Source organism: Belonocnema kinseyi, chromosome 9 (genome assembly GCF_010883055.1).
Source record: "Belonocnema kinseyi isolate 2016_QV_RU_SX_M_011 chromosome 9, B_treatae_v1, whole genome shotgun sequence".
NCBI classification, from domain to species: Eukaryota; Metazoa; Arthropoda; class Insecta; order Hymenoptera; family Cynipidae; genus Belonocnema; species Belonocnema kinseyi.
The window spans coordinates 96173787-96194281 of NC_046665.1; the positions used below are offsets into that span (position 1 = coordinate 96173787).

Genomic DNA, 20495 nt, shown 5'->3' on the forward strand with positions numbered 1-20495 from the left:
GAAATATTTTATTTAAAATTATTGCTATTTTTAATTCAAAAAATAAGCTTCGAAATTTTAAATGTTAAAAATAATTTTTGAAACTAATATTTTATTGTTGTACTTGTAATCAATAAAATGTATTTATAAAAAATTCTAATTGTTAAAATTCGGGAATTTTCCAATTCGGATATTTTATGAATCGGCAATTTTCTGTCGGGAATTTAATTATTCGGGGATTTTCCAATTCCGTAATATTATAAACTGTCGGGAACTTTAATATTCGGGAATTTCCTAATTCGGTAATGTTATAAACTGTTGTAAATTTTATTACTCGGGAATATTCCAATTCGGGAATTTTATCATTCTAAAATTTTATTATTCGAGAATTTTATTATTCGGGAATTTTCCAATTCGATATTTTTATTTTTCGGCAATTTTATTATTAGCGAATTTTATTTTTCGGCAATTTTCCAATTCGGTATTTTTATTTTTCGGTAATTTTATTATTCGTGTATTTTATTATTTAGGAATTTTCCAAATCGGTATTTTTATTTTTCGCCAATTTTATTATTCGCGAATCTCATTATTCGGGAATTTTACTGTGTCGGGAATTTTAATTTTCGGGATTTTTCAGTTGTCCCAGATTTTGAAGTTTTTAAAGAATTTTTTTTATTTTTCTGGATTAAAAAAAAAGTTTTAGGAAAAATTCGAATCATTTTAAATGATGTTTAGAAGTTCTGAAAAGATTTTAAAAATAATTTAAAATTTTAAGAAAGGTCAAACAACATGTAAATGTTTTAAGATTTTGAAATAAAATTTTGAATCATTTTAAGGATTTTTTAAATATTTAAAATAAAAATAAATTTTAATTTAAGTTGTGTTTCATTTACAATAAATGATATAATTTTGAAAAATTGGAAATGCATTGATTGGTTCTTAATTTAGAGAAATTGTTTAGTTGAAAAGTTTTTAAAAGCTTTTTTTCTAGAGTTTTTTTATGACTTCAAGTGGAAACATTTTTGGTTTTAGAGTGTAATTTTCTTTATTTCATTGACAGTGAAAAATTTTTGCGAGTCGGGAAAGGATCGGGAATTTTTTTCTTTGATTAACCCTTTCAGGAGCAGTGGTGCATGCACGTACCATCTGTTTTCTTGATTTTTTAAAATGCTAATTACTGTTTACAGTTTTCAGCATGTTCACCTTCATTCTTAGACACTTATACATCCATGCGTTTTAATTATTTTTATAAAGTGTGTAAAATTGTTTATTAATACATATTTATAAATAATTGAAATCCAAAATACGGGTTTTTTAAACATTAATTCGGCTATACTCAAACCAAAGGTCGTAAAGATTTGAAATTTTTTTCCAAATTTTCGGCAGGCTAATTTTTTCGAAAAAATTTTGAAATATGTCAAGAATGGATATTTTTTTTGAAAAAAATATAAATTGTAACGCATGTGTAATTAATTTTTTCTTGTGATGGAGTATAGTTTTCTAGGGCCGCTAATTACAATTCTGATGCAAAAAAAAATTCATGATGGCGGATCCAAAAATGGCGAAAAATTAGACCAAATTCGCTCATTTTCTTTTTGACCTATAAGTAACCATTGGCGACAAAAATTAGTTTGACAGAAAAATTGGCCTCTGAAAGGGTTGAAACGGCTACTCTGGCTAGCGTAAAAATGATATTTTAATTTAGAACAATCGGAAATATTTAAATTTTACAGTACTTTTGAAAATTTCGCATATTATGTAGATTTCGAAAAAAAAATAAATATCAATTTTTGGAAAAGGATGAGAATTACTCATTTTTTAAACTCACTCTTGCCTATTGATTTCAAATCGTAGATTTCAATTATTTATGTCTTACGGTCCAATCGTAAATCAAAAATAAATTATGAGTCAAAAAAACATTTTCTTCGAAACTCAGATATCTATTTAATAGAAAAACTCCTTTTAATCCGCCTTACGTTTCGGTACACATGCGTACCCTTTTCAAAGGTTCTTAACCTAATTAATTATATTAAAGATTAGTAATTTTAGTCTGAAAAAATATGATGAATAATTACGTAGATTAAAATACAACGTTACCTGAGTTGATGATAGTTCAAAATAGTCAAACAGATCAAATTTCAGTAAAAAAAAAAAACATTTAAATCAATTGTTTAAAAAAATTAATTAAAATTTAGTCATTTATTTTTGATTTACGATCGGAACGTAAGACATAAATAATTGAAATCTACGATTTGAAATCAATAAATATCAATGGTCGAAGAAAGGATTGATTTGTTTCATCAAATCACTTTACAATCATTGTTGCCCGTTTGCAGATGCAAGCAGGATAATGAAATAACAAAAGTAAAGTCAATCGAAGTGAACGACGACGCAGCTCTTTTCATCACAGAAAGTGGTCAACTCTGGGCGAGTGGAAACCACCCTGAGATTGACATCAACTCCACGGAACCAAAGAAAGTAATATTTTTCGAAGGTCGCGTCGTTTACAACTTAGCCTGTGGTTTCAATTTCTACGCAGCCATAGTGAGAAAGATCAGCCGAGTCCTAAAGGAAGACACAGACAGTGAAAACGATCTCGACGAAGAGGTCTTCGTGAAATCATGTCCACAATGTCTGAACAACGTCATGGCGAGTCCCGTCAGTCTAGCATCTTCGGACACCTACCCCATGGGTCTCCACGTTCAACAATTCAGCGATCGCTCATCAAATTCCCTCAGCGCCCTCTCCAGCACCAGTCGAGACGATGTTTTAATCTGCAGTCTAAACAACGAGAACGCTCTGAATTCCCACACAACTCTCGTCAACGGCCAGGGATCCGCGGGCGAGATTTCCGAGTCCGAAAAAAAGAACGTCATGTTCATCAACACCGAAGCCGCGAAGCAATTTCTGACTCGACAATTGTCCTGGGTTTCATCATACGGGAGTGGAAAGGACGAGTTGCAGGTCGATGCCACTGACAATCCGACAAATATGATCAAGCAAAATGTCTCGAATATGGCGAATTTAGTCTACGAGGGTGTTAAAACAGTGGGAGATAAAGTAGCGACATTGTCTAGACACGTGAGTGGAAGCTCGGACGTTAATGATCATCAGGAGGGCAGTGATCATGATCAGGCGAAGGTCGAGGAGAACAAACGAACCCAGGGTAGCCTGATTCATAGTTTGCGGTGCGAAGAGTTTCCCTGGTCTTCCAGTGCAGGATCTTCAGAACATGAACTCTCGCAGCAAGGATTGAATGAGAGGATTAATCTGCTCGTTCGGGAGGGGAATAATTTATTGTCGACGGAACTCTGGACCTGGGGCGATGTGAAACATGGACAGTTGGGAACTGGTGATACTGTCAAGAGGCCGAGGCCGGTTTTGGTGACGAAATTATCCCAGGTTGGAGTTCAGAGAGTGTCTTGTGGATTGTTTCACACGGTTGGGTTGACCCTGGATGGGAGGGTTTTCACCTGGGGTAGGAATAATTGCAAGCAAGCGACTGATGAATGGAATTCTTGTCAGAGCGCTCCGAAGATGATGTCCACGGCGAAGGTTTTGAGAGCGGGGAATTACAGAGGAAATGAGAGGGCCAAGGACACGGCTGCTGGGAATGAACACACTTTTATTTTGATGCAACCTGCTCTGCCTCTTTTTATGGGGAGGTTTAATTACGCTTTTGATGGGAACAAGTGAGTATTGTGAAATTTGCATTTTTTTAAAAATAATTTAAGGATTTAAATAGGGCGTCTAGGGTCCAGGAAATATTTGAAAACCTGAAAAAGTCTTTGAATTTTGCTCATGATCCTGGTATTTTGATTCCCTTGAAAAAAATAGGGTTGTAAAATTTTTCTCTGCTAAAATGTTTTCTGGTAAGGTTCATGTATATAATAATTCATAATTCTGTCATTTTTTATTTGGTTTTTAATTTTTTTTTATAAGTTGAAAATTCACATTTTTAACAATAGATTGTTCATTTTATCACTGTGAATAATCACAAAGATACAAACGAAAATATTTGTAATTTTCTTATTTATTCTCGATTTTTTTCAAACTTTAAGTAGAATTGAATAACATTTTGTGAAATATAATATTGGTTGTTGTTAATATATTGCAAGTAAGTTCAATTTCGCGTATACTGAGTTTAACGGCCATCCTCTTTAAACATTTTTCTACGATTTTTGGTAAAAAAATGAATTACTTGTTGGAAAAATTAATTTTTTTATTTGTAAATTAATCTATTCAATTTGAAGATTCATTATTTTTACTGGAAATTCATCTCGGTTAAAAAGTTTAACTACTACTTTGTAAAAAACTCTTTTTTATGTTAAACAATTTGGTTAAAAATTCAACTGTTTTGTTAAGAAATTAATTCTTTTGTTGTTAAATGTTTTTTGTAGGGTTAATGTATATAATAATTCATAACTCTTCCATTTTTTTTTTTGGTTTTCTATTTTTTGTTTGGTTTATAAGTTGAAAATTCAGATTCTTAACGATAGATTATTCATTTTATCACTGTGAATAATCACGAAGATACAAACGAAAATATTTTTAATTTTCTTCTTTATTCTCGATATTTTTCAAACTTTAAGTAGAATTGAACAACATTTTGTGAAATATAATATTTTTTGTTTTTAATATATTGCAAGTAAGTTCAGTTTCGCGTATGCTAAGTTTAACGGCCATCCTCTTTAAACGTTTTTATACGATTTTTGGTTTAAAAAAATTAATTACTTGATCGAAAGATGAACCACGTTATTGAAAAATCATGTTTTTTCTGAAGATTTATCTTTTTAGCTAAAATTTTTTTTTTTCGTTTAAAATTAATTTTTTAATTTGTAAATTAATCTATTCAATTTGAAGATTCATCATTTTTACTGAAAATTCATCTCAGTTAAAAAGTTTAACTACTACTTTGTTGAAAACTTTTTTTTATGCTAAAAAATAAACTTTCTGACCTGAACATGTTGAAAATTAATATTTTTTAGTAGATAAATAATTTTTCTTGGTAAAAATTAATTTTCTTGGTTAAAAATGTATGTCTTAATTAAATTATTTATTATTGTATGTTGTCAAATCAAGCAGTTTGGTTAAAAATTCAACTGTTTTGTTAAGAAATTAATTCTTTTGTTGTTAAATATTTTTTAGTAGGGTTCATGTATATAATAATTCACAATTCTGTCATTTTTTATGTGGTTTTCTTTTGTTTATAAGTTGAAAATTCACATTTTTAACAATAGATTGTTCATTTTATCACGGTGAATAATCACGAAGATACAAACGAAAATATTTTTAAATTTCTTATTCTCGATTTTTTTCAACTGTTTATACGATTTTTGGTAAAAAAAAATCAATTACTTGGTCGAAAGATGAACCACTTTATTGAAAAATCATGTTTTTCTGAAGATTTATCTTTTTAGCTAAAAATTCGTTTTTTTTTTCGTTTAAAATTAATTTTTTAATTTGTAAATTAATCTATTCAATTTAAAGATTCATCATTTTTACTGAAGGTTCATCTTACTTAAAAAGTTTAACTACTACTTTGTTAAAAACTATTTTTTATGTTAAACAATTTGGTTAAAGATTCAACTGTTTATTAAGAAATTAATTCTTTTGTTATTAAATGTTTTTTTGTAGGGTTTATGTATATAATAATTCATAATTCTGTCATTTTTTATTTGGTTTTTTATTTTTTGTTTGGTTTATAAGTTGAAAATTCAGATTCTTAACGATAGATTGTTCATTTTACCACTGTGAATAATCACGAAGATACAAACGAAAATATTTTAAAATTTCTTATTTATTCTCGATTTTTTTCAAACTTTAAGTAGAATTGAATAACATTTTGTGAAATATAATATTGTTTGTTTTTAATATATTGCAAGTAAGTTCAGTTTCGCGTATGCTAAGTTTAACGGCCATCCTCTTTAAACGTTTTTATACGATTTTTGTTTTAAAAAAATTAATTACTTGATCGAAAGATGAACCACTTTATTGAAAAATCATATTTTTTCTGAAGATTTATCTTTTTAGTTAAAAATTCGTTTTTTTCGTTTAAAATTAATTTTTTAATTTGTAAATTAATCTATTCAATTTAAAGATTCATCATTTTTACTGAAGATTCATCTTACTTAAAAATGTTAACTACTACTTTGTTAAAAACTTTTTTTTATGTTAAACAATTTGGTTAAATATTCAACTGTTTATTAAGAAATTAATTCTTTTGTTGTTAAATGTTTTTTTTGTAGGGTTCATGTATATAATAATTCACAATTCTGTCATTTTTTATTTGGTTTTTAATTTTGTTTTCTTTTGTTTATAAGTTGAAAATTCACATTTTTGACAATAGATTGTTCATTTTATCACGGTGAATAATCACGAAGATACAAACGAAAATATTTTTAAGTTTTCTTATTTATTCTTGATTTTTTTCAACTTTAAATAGAATTGAATAACATTTTGTGAAATATAATATTTGGACGTTGTTAATATTTTGAAAGTAAGTTCAATTTTCACGTATGCTGATTGTATCTTAAAAATGTTACAAGTTTAAAATTCCGGTCTTTAAATAGTAATGATCATTTTTGCTTAAAAAAATGAACTTTCTGACCTATAAATGTCAAAAATTGATATTTTTTTCGTAGAAAAGTAATTTTTCTTGGTAGAAATTAATCTTTTTAATTAAAAATCCCTCTCTTAGCTGGATCATTAATTTTCGTAGGTTCTAAAATCGAACAGTTTGGTTAGAAAATCAACTGTTTTGTTAAAAAGTTTTGTTGAAGATTCAACTGATTGATTAAAAATTAAATTTTTGTTAAAACCTCGTTATTTTTGGTTGAAAATTGATTTTTTTTTCAAATTCAACTGTTTATGTAAAAGTTAAAACATTTGGTTAAAAATTTATTTTTTCAATTTCAGGTTTTAATTCAATTTAAAAAATAATCTTTTTGGTTAAAATTGCAACTTTAAGCTTGAAAATGAACTATTTTTACAAATTTCATTGTTTTGTTGAAAATTTACCTTTTTTATAGTGAAAAGTGAGTGTATTTAGTTTGAAATTTATTTTTTTTTAGTGAAAATTGATTTTCTTCAGTGGAAAATTCGATTTTTTTATAGAAAATTATTCTTGTTTGAAAATTAGTTATTTAGCTGGAGAACTGCGTTTTGTAGGTTGAAAATTCAAACAGTTTGCTTAAAGATTAAACTGTTTGTTTGAAAATTAACTTTTTTGTTGAAAATTGCTTTTTTTTATGGAAAGTTTTACTACCTGTGTAAAAGTTGAACCACTGCATTAAAAACTTATTTTTTTATTCGAAGTTTCATCTTTCTGTTTAGAAAATTAACTATTTGTTTCAAAATGCGTTCTTTTTGTTTAAAATTAATTTTTTAGATGAAAATTCGGCATTATGGATAGAAAACTAATACTCTTGATTGAAAATTCATCATTTTGCTTAAGAATTCATGTTATCAGGTTGAAAATACAGCTATTTTGTACAAAATTCAAAAATTTTGTTCAAAATTGAATTATTTTGCGGAAAAACGCGCTCTTTGGTTAAAAAATATTTTGTTCAGATTCCTTTTTTTTAGATATTAATTACATATTATATTTCTCGTTAAGGATTCGTCTTTTTGTTGAACATTAAAATTTTATTTCTGAAAATTCAACTGTTTTTTGTTTAATATTTATTTATGAACTTTAATATTTTTTGTTTCAAAATTCGTCTATTTGGTTGAAAATTCAGTTTTGCAGCTAGAAAATTCCAGTATTTGGCTAAAAATTGAACTATTTTTTTCAAAATTAAATAATTTTCAAAAAGTCAACATTTTTGGTCGTAAATGTAACAGTTTTGTTGAAAATTTGTCCTTTTGGATTAAAAATTCATCCTTTATTGTAAAAAATTACATTTTTTACTAAAATTCTAGTCTTTGAATATTAATGGTCAGAGAAAAGGAAAAACTTATTAGGGAAGAGTTAAAAAATTTTTTAAATGATATTTTGCGGCTACGCTGTTTAAACATTTTTATACGATTTTTGGTTTTAAAAAAATCAATTGCTTAGTTGCAGGATGAACTACTTTTTAAAAAATTATGTTTTTTTTGAAGATTTATCTTTTTAGTTAAAAATTCATTGTTTTTTTGGTTGAAAATTAAGTTTTTAATTTGAAAATTAATCTATTTCATTTTAAGATTTATCATTTTTACTGAAAATTCATCTCGTTGTTTAAAAAGTTTAACTAATACTTTCTTGAAAACTTTTTTTTTATTTTAAAAAATGAACTTTCTGATCTAATAATGTTGAAAATTGATATTTTTTAGATGAAAATTAATATTTGTTGGTAGAAGTCAATCTTCTTGGTTAATAATTCCTTTCTAAGCTGAATAATTAATTTTTCTAGGTTGTAAAATCGAATAGGTTGGTTGGAAATTCAACTTTAAAAAAAGAAAAGAAATTTTTTTGTTGAAGACTTAACTGATTGGTTAAAAATTAACTTTTTATTAAAAACTCATTACTTTTAGTTGAAAATTGTTTGTTTTTTTTATAATTTAAAATTCAACAAATTGTGTAAAAGTTAAAACATTTTCTTAACATTTTATTTTTTTATTTGAAGTTTCATCTTTCTGTTTAAAAAATTAACTATTTGGTTGAAAATTCATTCTATTTGTTTAAAATTTATTTTTTACGCGAAAATGTAATTTTTCCAATCTTTGTTCAAAATTTATACTTATTATTTGAAAATTTGTTTTTTTGGTGAATAACTAATCTTTTTGGTTAAAATTGCAATTTTTTGGTTGGAAATGAAGTTTTTTAAAAGATTTAATTATTTTTTCGAAAATTTACTTTTTTCATAGTCAAAATTAATTGCATTTAATGTAAAATTTATTATTTTAATGCAAATTAATCTCATTCAGTTCAAAATTCGCCTTTTTATAGAAAATTATTCTTGTTTGGAAATTAGTAGGTTAAATGGATAATTGAGATTTTGTTGAAAACTGATTTTTTTGAATGGAAAATTATACTACTTGTGTAAAAGTTAAGCCGCTGTATTAAAAACTTATTTTTTAAATTTATGGTTCAACTTTCTGATTAAGAAATTAACTATTTTGTTGAAAATTCGGTCTATTTGTCTAAAATTAATTTTTTACTCAAAAATGTAACTTTTCCAATTTTAGTTCAAAATTAATATTCTTTAGTTGAAAATTCGGCTTTGCCTTTAAAAAACTTACACTTTTGTTTAAAACTGCAACTTTTTGGTTGAAAAATTAACTTTTTTGATAAAAATTGATTTTTTTTGTATGGAAAAAACCACTGTATTAAAAACTTCTTTTTTTATTTGAGGTTTCATCTTTCAGGTTAGAAAATTAACTATTTGTTTCAAAATTCGTCGTTTTTCTTAAGAATTAATGTTTTTAGGTTGAAAACGCAACTATTTTGTACAAAATTGTCAAATTTTTTTCAAAATTGAATTATTTTGTGAAAAATTCACTCTGGTTAAAAACTATTTTGTTAAGATTCCTTTTTTTTTAGAAATATCAATTACATATTATATTTTTCGTTAAGAATGCATCTTTTAGTTGAAAATTAACATTTTCATTTTGAAAATTCAGCTGTTTTTGGTTTACTATTTATTTCAAAAATTAAATATTTCTTGTTTCAAAATTCTTCTAGAAAATTCCAGTCTAGAAAATTACATTATTTGGCTAAAAATTGAACTATTTTTTTCAAAATTAATTTATTTTCAAAAAGTCAATCTTTCTCGTCGTAAATGCAACGGTTTTGTGGAAAATTTGTCCTTTTGGATTAAAAATTCATCTTTTATTGTAAAAAATAACAATTTTTACTAAAATTCTGGTATTTGAATATTAATGGTCAGAGAAAATGAAAAACGTAACAGGGAAATGTTAAAAAATGTTGAAAATGAAATTTTGCGGCCACGCTTTTTAAATATTTTTATACGATTTTTGTAAAAAAAAAATCAATTGCTTGGTTGAAGGATGAACTATTTTTTAAAAATCATGTTTTTTTTTTAAGATTTATCATTTCATTTAAAAATTCGTTGTTTTTTTTTTGTTGAAAATTAATTTTTTAATTTGAAAATTAATCTATTCAATTTTAAGATTCATCATTTTTACTGAAAATTCATCTCGTCGTTTAAAAAGTTTAACTACTACTTTCTTGAAAACTTTTTTTTATGTTAAAAAATTAACCTTGTGGCCTAATAATATTGAAAATTGATATTTTTTAGATTTAAATTAATTTTTGTAGGTTGTAAAATAGAACAGATTGGTTAAAAATTAAACTTTTTTTTTTAATATATTCTTTTGTTGAATATTCAACTGATTGGTTAAAAATTAACTTTTGTTAAAAACGCATAATTTTTTGTTGGGAATTTATTTATTTTTTTAAATTTAAAATTCAACTGTTTTATATCAAAGTTAAACCATTTTGTTAAATTTTTTTTTAATTTAAGGTTCATCTTTCAGGTTAAGAAATTAACAATTTTGTTGAAAATTCGTTCTATTTGTTTAAAATTTATTTTTTACTCGAAAATGTAACTTTTCCAATTTTGTTTCAAAATTTATTTTTGTTAGTTGAAAATTTACTTTTTTTTATAGAAAATTATTTTTGTTTGAAAATAAGTCGTTTAGCTGGAGAATTGAGTTCTGTTGATTGAAAATTCTAATAGTTTGGTAAAAAATTCAACTTTAAAAAAAGAAAATAAATTCTTTTTTTGAAGATTCAACTAATTGGTTAAAAATTACCTTTTTATTAAAAACTCATCATTTTTAGTAAAAAATTGATTTTTTTTTAAATTTAAGGTTCATATTTCTGGTTAAAAAATGAAATTTTTTTTTTAATTCTATACAATTTTTTTCAAAATTGAATTATTGTGCCGAAAAATCCACTCTTTGGTTGAAAACTATTTTGTTGAGATTCCTTTTTTTAGAAATATCATTTTATTAGATATTATATTTTTTGTTAATGAATCATCTTTTTGTTGAAAATTAAAATTTTCATTTTGAAAACTCAACTTTTTTGGTTTAATATTTATTTATTTAAAAAGCTAAATATTCTTTCTTTTAAAATTGGTCTAATTGGTTGAAAATTTAGCTTTGTAGCTAGAAAATTCCAGTATTTGGCTAAGAATTAAACTATTAAAAAAATGAACCACTTTGTTAAAAAATCATAATTTTTGTTGAAGATCCATATTTTTAGTGAAAAATTCGTTTTTTCATATTGAAAATTAATATTTTTTTATTAAAAATTTAACTATTCCAGTTGAAAGTTCATCTTTCAGCCTAAAAACTAAACTAATTTGTTAAAAACTGTTCTTTTTTTGTTAAAAAACATTATCTCTTTTGTTGAAGATTTAACTGTTTGTTTAAAAATTAACTTTTTTTTTAAACTCATTTTTTTGAAAATTGATTTTTTTAAATTTTTAATTGAATTTTTTGTATAAAACTTAACACATTTTGTTAAAAATGTAATTTTTTAACTGAAGTTTTATCTTTCTGGTTAAAAATTTAAATATTTAGTCGGAGATTCATTACTTTGTCTAAAATTAATTTTTTCAAAAATGAAACTTTTCTAGTTTTTGTTGAATTTTTATATTTTTTTAGTTGAAATTTCTCTTTTATTGCTAAAAAAAACTAGTGGTTTTATTTAAAACTGCAACTGTTTGGTTGAAAATTTGATCTTATTTAGTTTTACATTTTTTCAGTTCAGTGAAAATTTATCATATTCAGTTAAAAATTCCTCTTTTATGATAGAAAATTATTCTTCTAGGTTGAAAATTTGTCGTTTTAGCTAACAAATTTATGTTTGTTGGTTGAAAATTGATTTTTTTTAATTTAAAATTTAACTGCTTGTGTAAAACTTGAACTATTTTCTTAAAAGTTTAACTTTTTAGTTGAAGTTTCATCTTTCTGGTTAAAAAATTCAATTATTTTGTTAAAGATTCGTTCTTTTTGTTTAAAATTAATTTTTTAAATTTAAACCTTAAGTTTTTCTTGAAAATTAATCTTACTTAATTGAAATTTTTTTTTTAAGTGAAAATTGATCTTATTCAGTTAAAAATTCCTCTTTTTTATAGAAAATTATTCTTCTTGTTCGAAAATTTGTCGTTTAGCTGAAGAATTCATGTTAGTAGGTTGAAAATTGATTTTTTTTAAATTAAAAATTCAACTACTAGTGAAAAATTTTAACTATTTCCTTAAAAGTTAAAATTTTTAGTTGAAGGTTCATCTTTCTAGTTAAAAATTCAACTATTTTGTTGAAGATTCGTTTTTTTTTAATCAATATAATTTTTTGTTAATGAAACTTCGATTTTTTGTTAAAAATGGATATTTTTATTTGAAAATTCGTCCTTACTGCTAGAAAACAAATGTTTTTGGTTAAAATTGCAACTTTTTCGGTGAAAATTGATCTTATTTAGTTGAAAAATTATTTTTATTAATTGAAAATTGAATTTTTTAGTTTAAGGATAATTTTTCTGGTTAAAAAATTAATGTTTCGTGGGGATTCGTTCTTTTTATTTAAAATTAATTTTTTCAGTAATGAAAATTCCAGTATTTGTTGAAAATTGGTATTTGCTTAGTTCAAAATTCATCTTAATTATTATAAATCTAATCTTTTTGGTTAAAACTGCACCTGTTTGGAGGATAATTGATCTTTTTTAGTTGGATTTTTTTTTAGTGAAACTTGATCTTTTTCAGTCAAAAATTCGTCTTTTTTGATTAAAAATTATTCTTCTCGGTAGAAAATTCATCGTTTAGCTCGATAATTTATTTTTTTAGGTTGAAGATGCAAAGATTTTGTTCAAAATTCAATTATGTTGCCGGAAAATCCAATCTTTGATTGAAAACTATTTTGTTAAGATTCGTTTTTTTAATATCAGTTAAATATTATATTTTTCGTCAAGGATTCGTCTTTTTGTTGAAAATTAAACTATTCGTTATGAAAATTCAACTTTTTTGGTTTAATATTTTTTTTCAGTTAAACATTTTTTGTTTCGAAGTCCGACTAAAAATTCAACTATTTGGTTGAAAATTTAAGTATTTAAAAAAAATCATCCTTTTGGGTTGCAAACTCAACTGTTTTGTGGAAAATTCATCTATTTGGACATCATTCTTTTGAATTAAAAATTAATCTTTTCTCAATAAAAATTCAGCCCTCTTATAAATAAAGTTTGGTTGAAGTTTAATCTCTTTTATTTGAAAATTCGATTGGTTGAAAATTTATCTGTGTAAGTTCATAATTCAACAATTTGGTTAAAAATGAACTATTTTTTGAAAATTTTAAGTACATTGTTGAAAACTAAACTATTTTGTTAGAAAGTCGTCGCCTTTTTTGGTCAAAAATTCAACTGTTTTGTTGGAAAATACATTGAAGTACATTTTTTATTTAAATTAATTAATTTAAGCTTTTATATTTAAATTTAAAATTGTTTTATTCTATTTATGGAAGATTCTATGTAAAAAATGGTTACAAGATTAAAATTCTGATCTTTAACCCTTACTTTACAGACTGAGGTTTTTTGAACCCCAAAAAACATTTTTATAAAAACTTAAGGGTTGTGTATGGTAATTGGTTTTTTGCGAAAAAAATCACAACCCCGATTTTTGATCAAAATCGCAAACAATTTGAGTGAGTTTGCTTAGGTTTTTGTACTATAAGAAAAAGAAACAGAATTAATGGTCCTACATTTTTTATTAAATTAAATTAATTCAAGCCTTTTTATTTAAATTAAAAATTGTTCTATTCTATTTATGAAAGATTCTATGTAAAAAAGTTACAAGATTAAAATTCCGATCTTTAACCCTTACTTTACCCACTGGGGTTTTTTGTACCCAAGCCGAAAAACTGTTATAAAAACTTAACGGTTGTGTATTTTAACCTGTCCATTTTATCATAACTTCTTTGGATATCACTTTCCAATCAAATATTGGTCTCATAAAAAAATTAATGTAAGTATACCAAAAAAATTATTTTAAAAAAAAGTTGGCAAAATTGCGTTTTTTGTTTAAAAAAATCATAAATTCTCCGATTTTTGATCAAAATCGCTAAAAATTTAAGTGAGTTTGCTTAGGATGTTGTTCTATAAGAAAAAAAATGCAAAATTAGTGGTCCTTCCAAAAAAGGTATTTATTTTGGAAATTGAATGGAGGAATTTTGCGGGACAAAACTTTGTTTTATTTCAATTGAAAAACATCAAATCTTTATTTCTATTGGCTAAAATGTTATAAATTCGATCTGAAAATTATAAAAAAAAAACATTGAAACTGGCAAACGAACAATTACAATTATACCAATATGCTCCATCTTACTTGACACACTGGGGTACAGGCTACCCCAGCCGATTTCAGACAAGCACTGAGAACGTACTGACGTTATAAATGTGACTCCAACAGCTGTAGGGCACAGTAGTACTCTACAACTAATGCCAGATGGCGTTGTATACCCGATTCTATCGAGTTTGAGTACACAAAATTAACTTGGAAATATGCTGGGGTATTCTGTACCCGAGTGTGTCAAGTAAGGGTTAAATATAAAATGTCAAGAAAAATGAACAATTGTTCAGGGAATTGAACGCACTTTGATAATATCAACAACAAAAATAGTTGGATTAAAAAAAAAAACGAATTAAATAGTTCTTAAAGTTGAAGAAATCGGGAAAAAATATTTTTATCCATAAAATCAGATTTTAAGGATTTTTTTTTAAGGAACGCTAGACTATCGGTTTAAAAATAGTTTAAACTCATTCCTCTTTTCAGCAAATCCAATTCATCGACAGAATCATGCGGATTTTTCGATGTTTCGAAGATGGTCGACTTTTCCCTGAGTTCCATAGGCCGAGTTCTCTGTTCAGGTCCGTACAGTTGTTGCACAGCAGTGTGTCCATCAGCAAATGAAATATCCGAGGACTTGATAAACGAGCAGGTTTTTCTCGAGGAAATAATATCCTTCTACCAAAATTTAATTCGCCCCTTTCAAAAGAAAGGCGCAGCAACCCAGGAGTCGAACGTTTATGAAACTTTGTCTCGATGTTACACTGAACTGATGAACATCACAGCTCTAAATGTCCAGAGTCTCGCGGACTACCACAATCATATCGGGAAAGCTTACGACGTGACGATAATTGCAAATATCGAAGAGTGCATCGCAATTTACAAATATTATCTGAATGCAATTTGCGACGTTATATCGCTCGGCGGATTCACTCATATCGCGAGGATTGTCGAACTGCCCCAGGTGGCCAAAAAGTGTCAGGATGCGAAAGCAATTGAAGCGCGGAAGCACAATAACGAAAATAGGATAGCTGCCGCTTTGCAGAATCCTCTGCGAAGTCTCGGCAGGTACAAGACGATGATCAATAATTTAATCAGATGCAATGGATCGAAAATGGGCATCGAGAGACTTAAGGAAGGTTTGAGCAAGTGGGAGCGCGTCATTGACGAGCAGGATAAACGACAGAGGGAGGCTGAGGCGACGAAACAATTTTGGGAGGGCTCTGGAAAGTTGATTGAACTTTTGAGATCCCCGGAGCGAAGATTAATCAGGGAGTCGAGGTCTCATCCGATTTCGGTTTTGAATTCGGGCAGATTTACGACTCATTGGTTTGTTCTGCTTACGGATATTTTTATTCATATCACTGGAAGCTCTTATGTTGTTTATCCCTTGCCGACTCTTTGGGTGGAACTTCTCCAGGATTCTGACACTCTTCAGGTAAATTTTTGATTCAGAGATGACTTTTTTTTTAAAATTGTTTTGGCAGAATTGAGGAGTTGAGCACTCGATTTTTGAGGGTATGCTAGATTTTATGATTTTAAAAATTCCGAAAGATTTTTAGGTTTTCAAGTGTTAGAAAAGATTTTAATTGTTTTATGAATATTTCAATTTTTTCTGAAAGATTTTCTTAGAGTTTTCAAAGATTTGAGAAAGATTTCAATAATTTCAGAAAGATTTTAGGGATTTTAACATTTATTTGAATGCTTACACAAACTCTTCAAAGGTTCAAATGAATTTAATGATTTGCAACTATTCTTAGTTGTTTCAAAAGATTTAATTTGTTTCACAAATATTTCAAAGGTTCTAATGAATTTAAGAATTTCAGAGAAGGTTAATGAATTTTGAATCACTTCACAAAGATTTCAGAAAGATTAAAGAAAATGTGAAATATTTCACAAACGTTTCCAGGGATTTTAAAAGGATTTGAAATTATTTCAAAAATTGACAAAAGATTGTAAAGATTTAAAATGTTTGAAGTAATTTTATATGTTTTAAATCTTTGCATTAATTTCACAAAGACTGCATAAAATTTCAAAAGATTTAAAATAATTTCGAACGTTTTTTATGCATTTCATAAAGATTTAAATTATTTCAAAAAGATTGAACAAAGATTTATAAAATTTTTTTTAAATTTAAAAATTTTCAAAAGATTTAAATGATGTTAAAAATATTTCAATCTTTTCGCTAAGATTTTTATACTATTTCAAATATTTCACAAATATTTTAAGGATTTTTAAAATTATTTAAATGATTTCACAATGATTTAACAACGATTTCAAAAAATTCAAAAGATTTCAAATTATTAAGAAATATTTCAAAATATTTAATTAATGTCACAAATATTTCAAAGGTTCTAATGAATTCAGAGATCTCAGAGAATTTTAATGAATTTTGAATCACTTCACAAAGATTTCAGAAAGATTAAAAAAAATGTGAAATATTTCACAAACGTTTCGAGGGATTTTTAAAAGATTTGAATCGTTTCAAATTATTTCCAAAATTTCCAAAAGATTGTAAAGATTTAAAATGTTTGAAGTAATTTTTTATCTTTTAAATTTTTGCATTAATTTCACAAAGACTGCAAAAAATTTCGAAATATTTTAAATAATTTCGAACGTTATTTATGCATTTCATAAAGATTTAAATTATTTCAAAAAGATTAAACAAAGATTTATAAAATTTTTAAAAATTTAAAAATTTTCAAAAGATTTAAGTGATGTTAAAAATATTTCAATCTTTTCGCTAAGATTTTTATACTATTTCAAATATTTCACAAATATTTTAAGGATTTTTAAAATTATTTAAATGATTTCACAATGATTTAACAAAGATTTCAAATTATTAACAAATATTTCAAAATATTTAATTAATGTCACAAATATTTCAAAGGTTATAATAAATATAAAGATTTCAGAAAATTTTAATGAATTTTGAATCACTTCGCAAAGATTTCAGAAATATTGTAAAGATTTTGAAAAATGCCAAATGTTTCACAAAGATTTCAAGGGATTTTTAAATAATTTTAATGGTTTCAAATTATTTTAAAGATTTCACAAAAATTTCATTAATTTCACAAAGATTGTAGAGATTTCAAAAGATTTAAAAGATTTAAAATAATTTTGAAGGTTTCTTGACAAAAATTTCAAGAATTTGAAAAAAAATGAAGTGAAGATTTCAAAAATGTTCATAAATATTTCACAAACATTTCGAGGGACTTCTAAAAGATTTTGAATAGTTTCAAATTTTTTTCAAAAATTTCCAAAATATTGTGAAGATTTAGAATGTTTGAAGTAATTTTTTATCTTTTAAATCTTTACATTAATTTTACAAAGAATACAAAAATTTCAAATAATTTCGAACGTTTTTTTTTGCATTTCACAAAGATTTGAATTATTTCAAAAAGATTGAATAAAGATTTCTAATTTTTTTAAAAAGATTTCTAAAAGATTTCAAATTTTCCAAAGATTTAAATGACGTTATAATTATTTCAATATTTTCGCTAAGATTTTACAAGGATTTCAAATATTTCACAATGATTTGAAATGATTTCAAATATTTTAGAAAGATTTCAAAGATTTTAAGGATTTTCCATAGATTGCAAAGATTTAAAATAACTTCGAAGATTTCATAAAAATCTCATTAATTTCACAAAATTTCAAAAGATTTCAATGATTTAAAAAAAAGGACAAAGATTTTTAAAAAACTTCAGAAAGATTTCAAAAACGTTTTGAGGGATTTTAAAAAGGTTTAAATGGTTTCAAATTATTTCCAAAATTTCCAAAAGATTGTAAAGATTTAAAATGTTTGAAGTAATTTTATACCTTTTAAATATTTGCATTCATTTCACAAAGATTCCAAAAAATTTCAAAATATTTTAAATAATTTCGAACGTTTTTTATGCGTTTCACAAAGATTAAAATTATTTCAAAAAGATTGAACAAAGATTTCTAAAATTTTTAAAAAGATCTAAAATATTTCAAAATTTTCCAAAGATTTTAAGAATTTAAAAAATTATTTAAATGATTTCGCAAAGTTTTCAAATGTTTAAATGAATGAATGTTTTCAAATTATTTAAAATATTTAAATGATTTGATAAAGATTTCAAATTATCAACAAATATTTAAAAATATTTAATTTATATCACAAATATTTCAAAGGTTCAAATGAATTCAAAGATTGCAGAGAATTTGAATGAATTTTAAATCACTTCACAAAGATTTCAGAAAGATTATGAAGATTAAAAAAAGCCAAATATTTCACAAAGTTTTCGGGGGATTTTAAAAAGATTTGAATGATTTAAAATTATTTCAAACATTTCAAAGATTTCCAAAAGATTATAAAGATTTCGAAGATATAAAATGACTTCCAATATTTCATAAAAATTTCATTAATTTCACAATGATTGCAACGATTTCAAAAGATTTTAAATCATTTTGAAAGTTTTTGTATACATTTCAGAAAGATTTCAATAATTTAAAAAAAAATGAACGAAGATTTAAAAAACTTGAGAAAGATTTCACAACGATTTCGAGTGATTTCTAAAAGATTTTAATGGTTTCAAATTATTTCGAAGATTTTACAAACATTTCAAAAATTTCCAAATGATTGCAAAGATTTAAAAGATTTTAAATAATTTCTAAGGTTTTTATGGTTTCAAATGACTTTAAAAATATTTAATAACGATTTCAAAAATATTGAACAACGATTTTACAAAAATTCAAAATATATCAAAAGATTTTACAAATATTGCAATTTCGAAACATTTCACAAAGATTTGAATAGTCTCAAATGATTAAAACAATTTTTTTTAAGTTTTCAGAAATATTTTAAAGATTTCAAACGATTTAAAATGATTTAAAATGATTTAAATAATTTCAAAAAGATAATTCAAAGATTTCAAACAATTTTAATTTGTTTTTAGAGATTTTCTAAAGTTTCAATTATTTCAAAGATTTCAATAGTTTCAAAGATTTTATAAAGATTAGTTAAATGATTTTAAAAAGATTACAAAAAAATTCACAAAATTTCTGAAAGAAGTTAATAGATTTCACGAAGATTTAAGAGGATTTCATCGAAATTAATTATTTCACAAAGATTTTGCAAAGGCTTGAAACGTTTCACACATTTTTCAAAAATTTAAATGATTTCAAAGATTCATAAAATATTTCCAGGGTTTTCTAGGCGATTTAAAAGATTTCAAATCATTTCAAATATTGCACAAAGGTTTCCAATTATTTCAAATATTTTGAAAATGTTTCAAAGATTTCAAATGATTTCAAACATATCACAAAGCTTTCCAATTATTTAAAAGAATTCAAATGCTTTCTAAGATATCACAAAGCTTTCCAATTATTTCAAATATTTCACAAATATTTCAAAAGATTACAATGGATTTAAAAAATATTTCAAATATATTAAAGATTTCAATTGATTTCTAAGATATCACAAAGCTTTCCAATTATTTCAAAGATTTCACAAGGATTTCAAAAGATTACAAGGGATTTTAAAAATATTTAAAGATCTCAAAGATTTCAAATGGTTTCTAAGATATCACAAAGCTTTCCAATTATTTTTAATAGTTCCATATATCTCAAAGATTTCACAAAATTCACAAGGATTTCAAAAGATTTCAAGGGATTTAATAAATATTTCAAATATTTTAAAGATTTCAAATGATTTCTAAGATATCACAAAGCTTTCCAATTATTTCAAATATTTCACACATATTTAAAAGATTTTACAAAATTCACAAGGATTTCAAAAGATTTCAAGGGATTTAATAAATATTTCAAATATTTTTAAAATTTCCAATGATTTTTAAGAAATCACAAAGCTTTCCAATTACTTCAAATATTTCACAAATATTTCAAAGATTTCACAAAATTCACAAGGATTTCAAAAGATTACAAGGGATTTCAAAAATATTTCAAAGATTTCAAATGATTTCTAAGATATCACAAAGCTTTTCAATTATTTCAAAGATTTCACCAAATTCACAAGGATTTCAAAAGATTACAAGAGATTTCAAAAATATTTCACAGATTTCAAATTATTTTCTAAGATATCACAAAGATTTCTAATTATTTTTAATATTTCATAAATATTTCGATAAATTCACAAGGATTTCAAAAGATTTCAAGGGATTTAAAAAATATTTTAAATATTTTAAAGATTTCAAATGATTTCTAAGATATCACAAAGCTTTCCAATTATTTCAAATATTTCACAC

At 24.8% G+C, this 20495-nt stretch overlaps 1 protein-coding gene across 2 annotated transcripts in view; it reads left to right on the forward strand.

The window, feature by feature from the left end:
- The window catches only part of LOC117179628 (alsin), a 70299-nt gene that overhangs the window by 2374 nt on the left and 47430 nt on the right, over positions 1-20495 (forward strand). For both annotated transcript variants that reach the window (XM_033371629.1, XM_033371630.1), the window contains 2 exons: positions 2316-3671; positions 14752-15703. In XM_033371629.1, the coding sequence (XP_033227520.1) occupies positions 2316-3671; positions 14752-15703 (2308 nt within the window). The remainder of the gene's footprint in view (positions 1-2315; positions 3672-14751; positions 15704-20495) is intronic.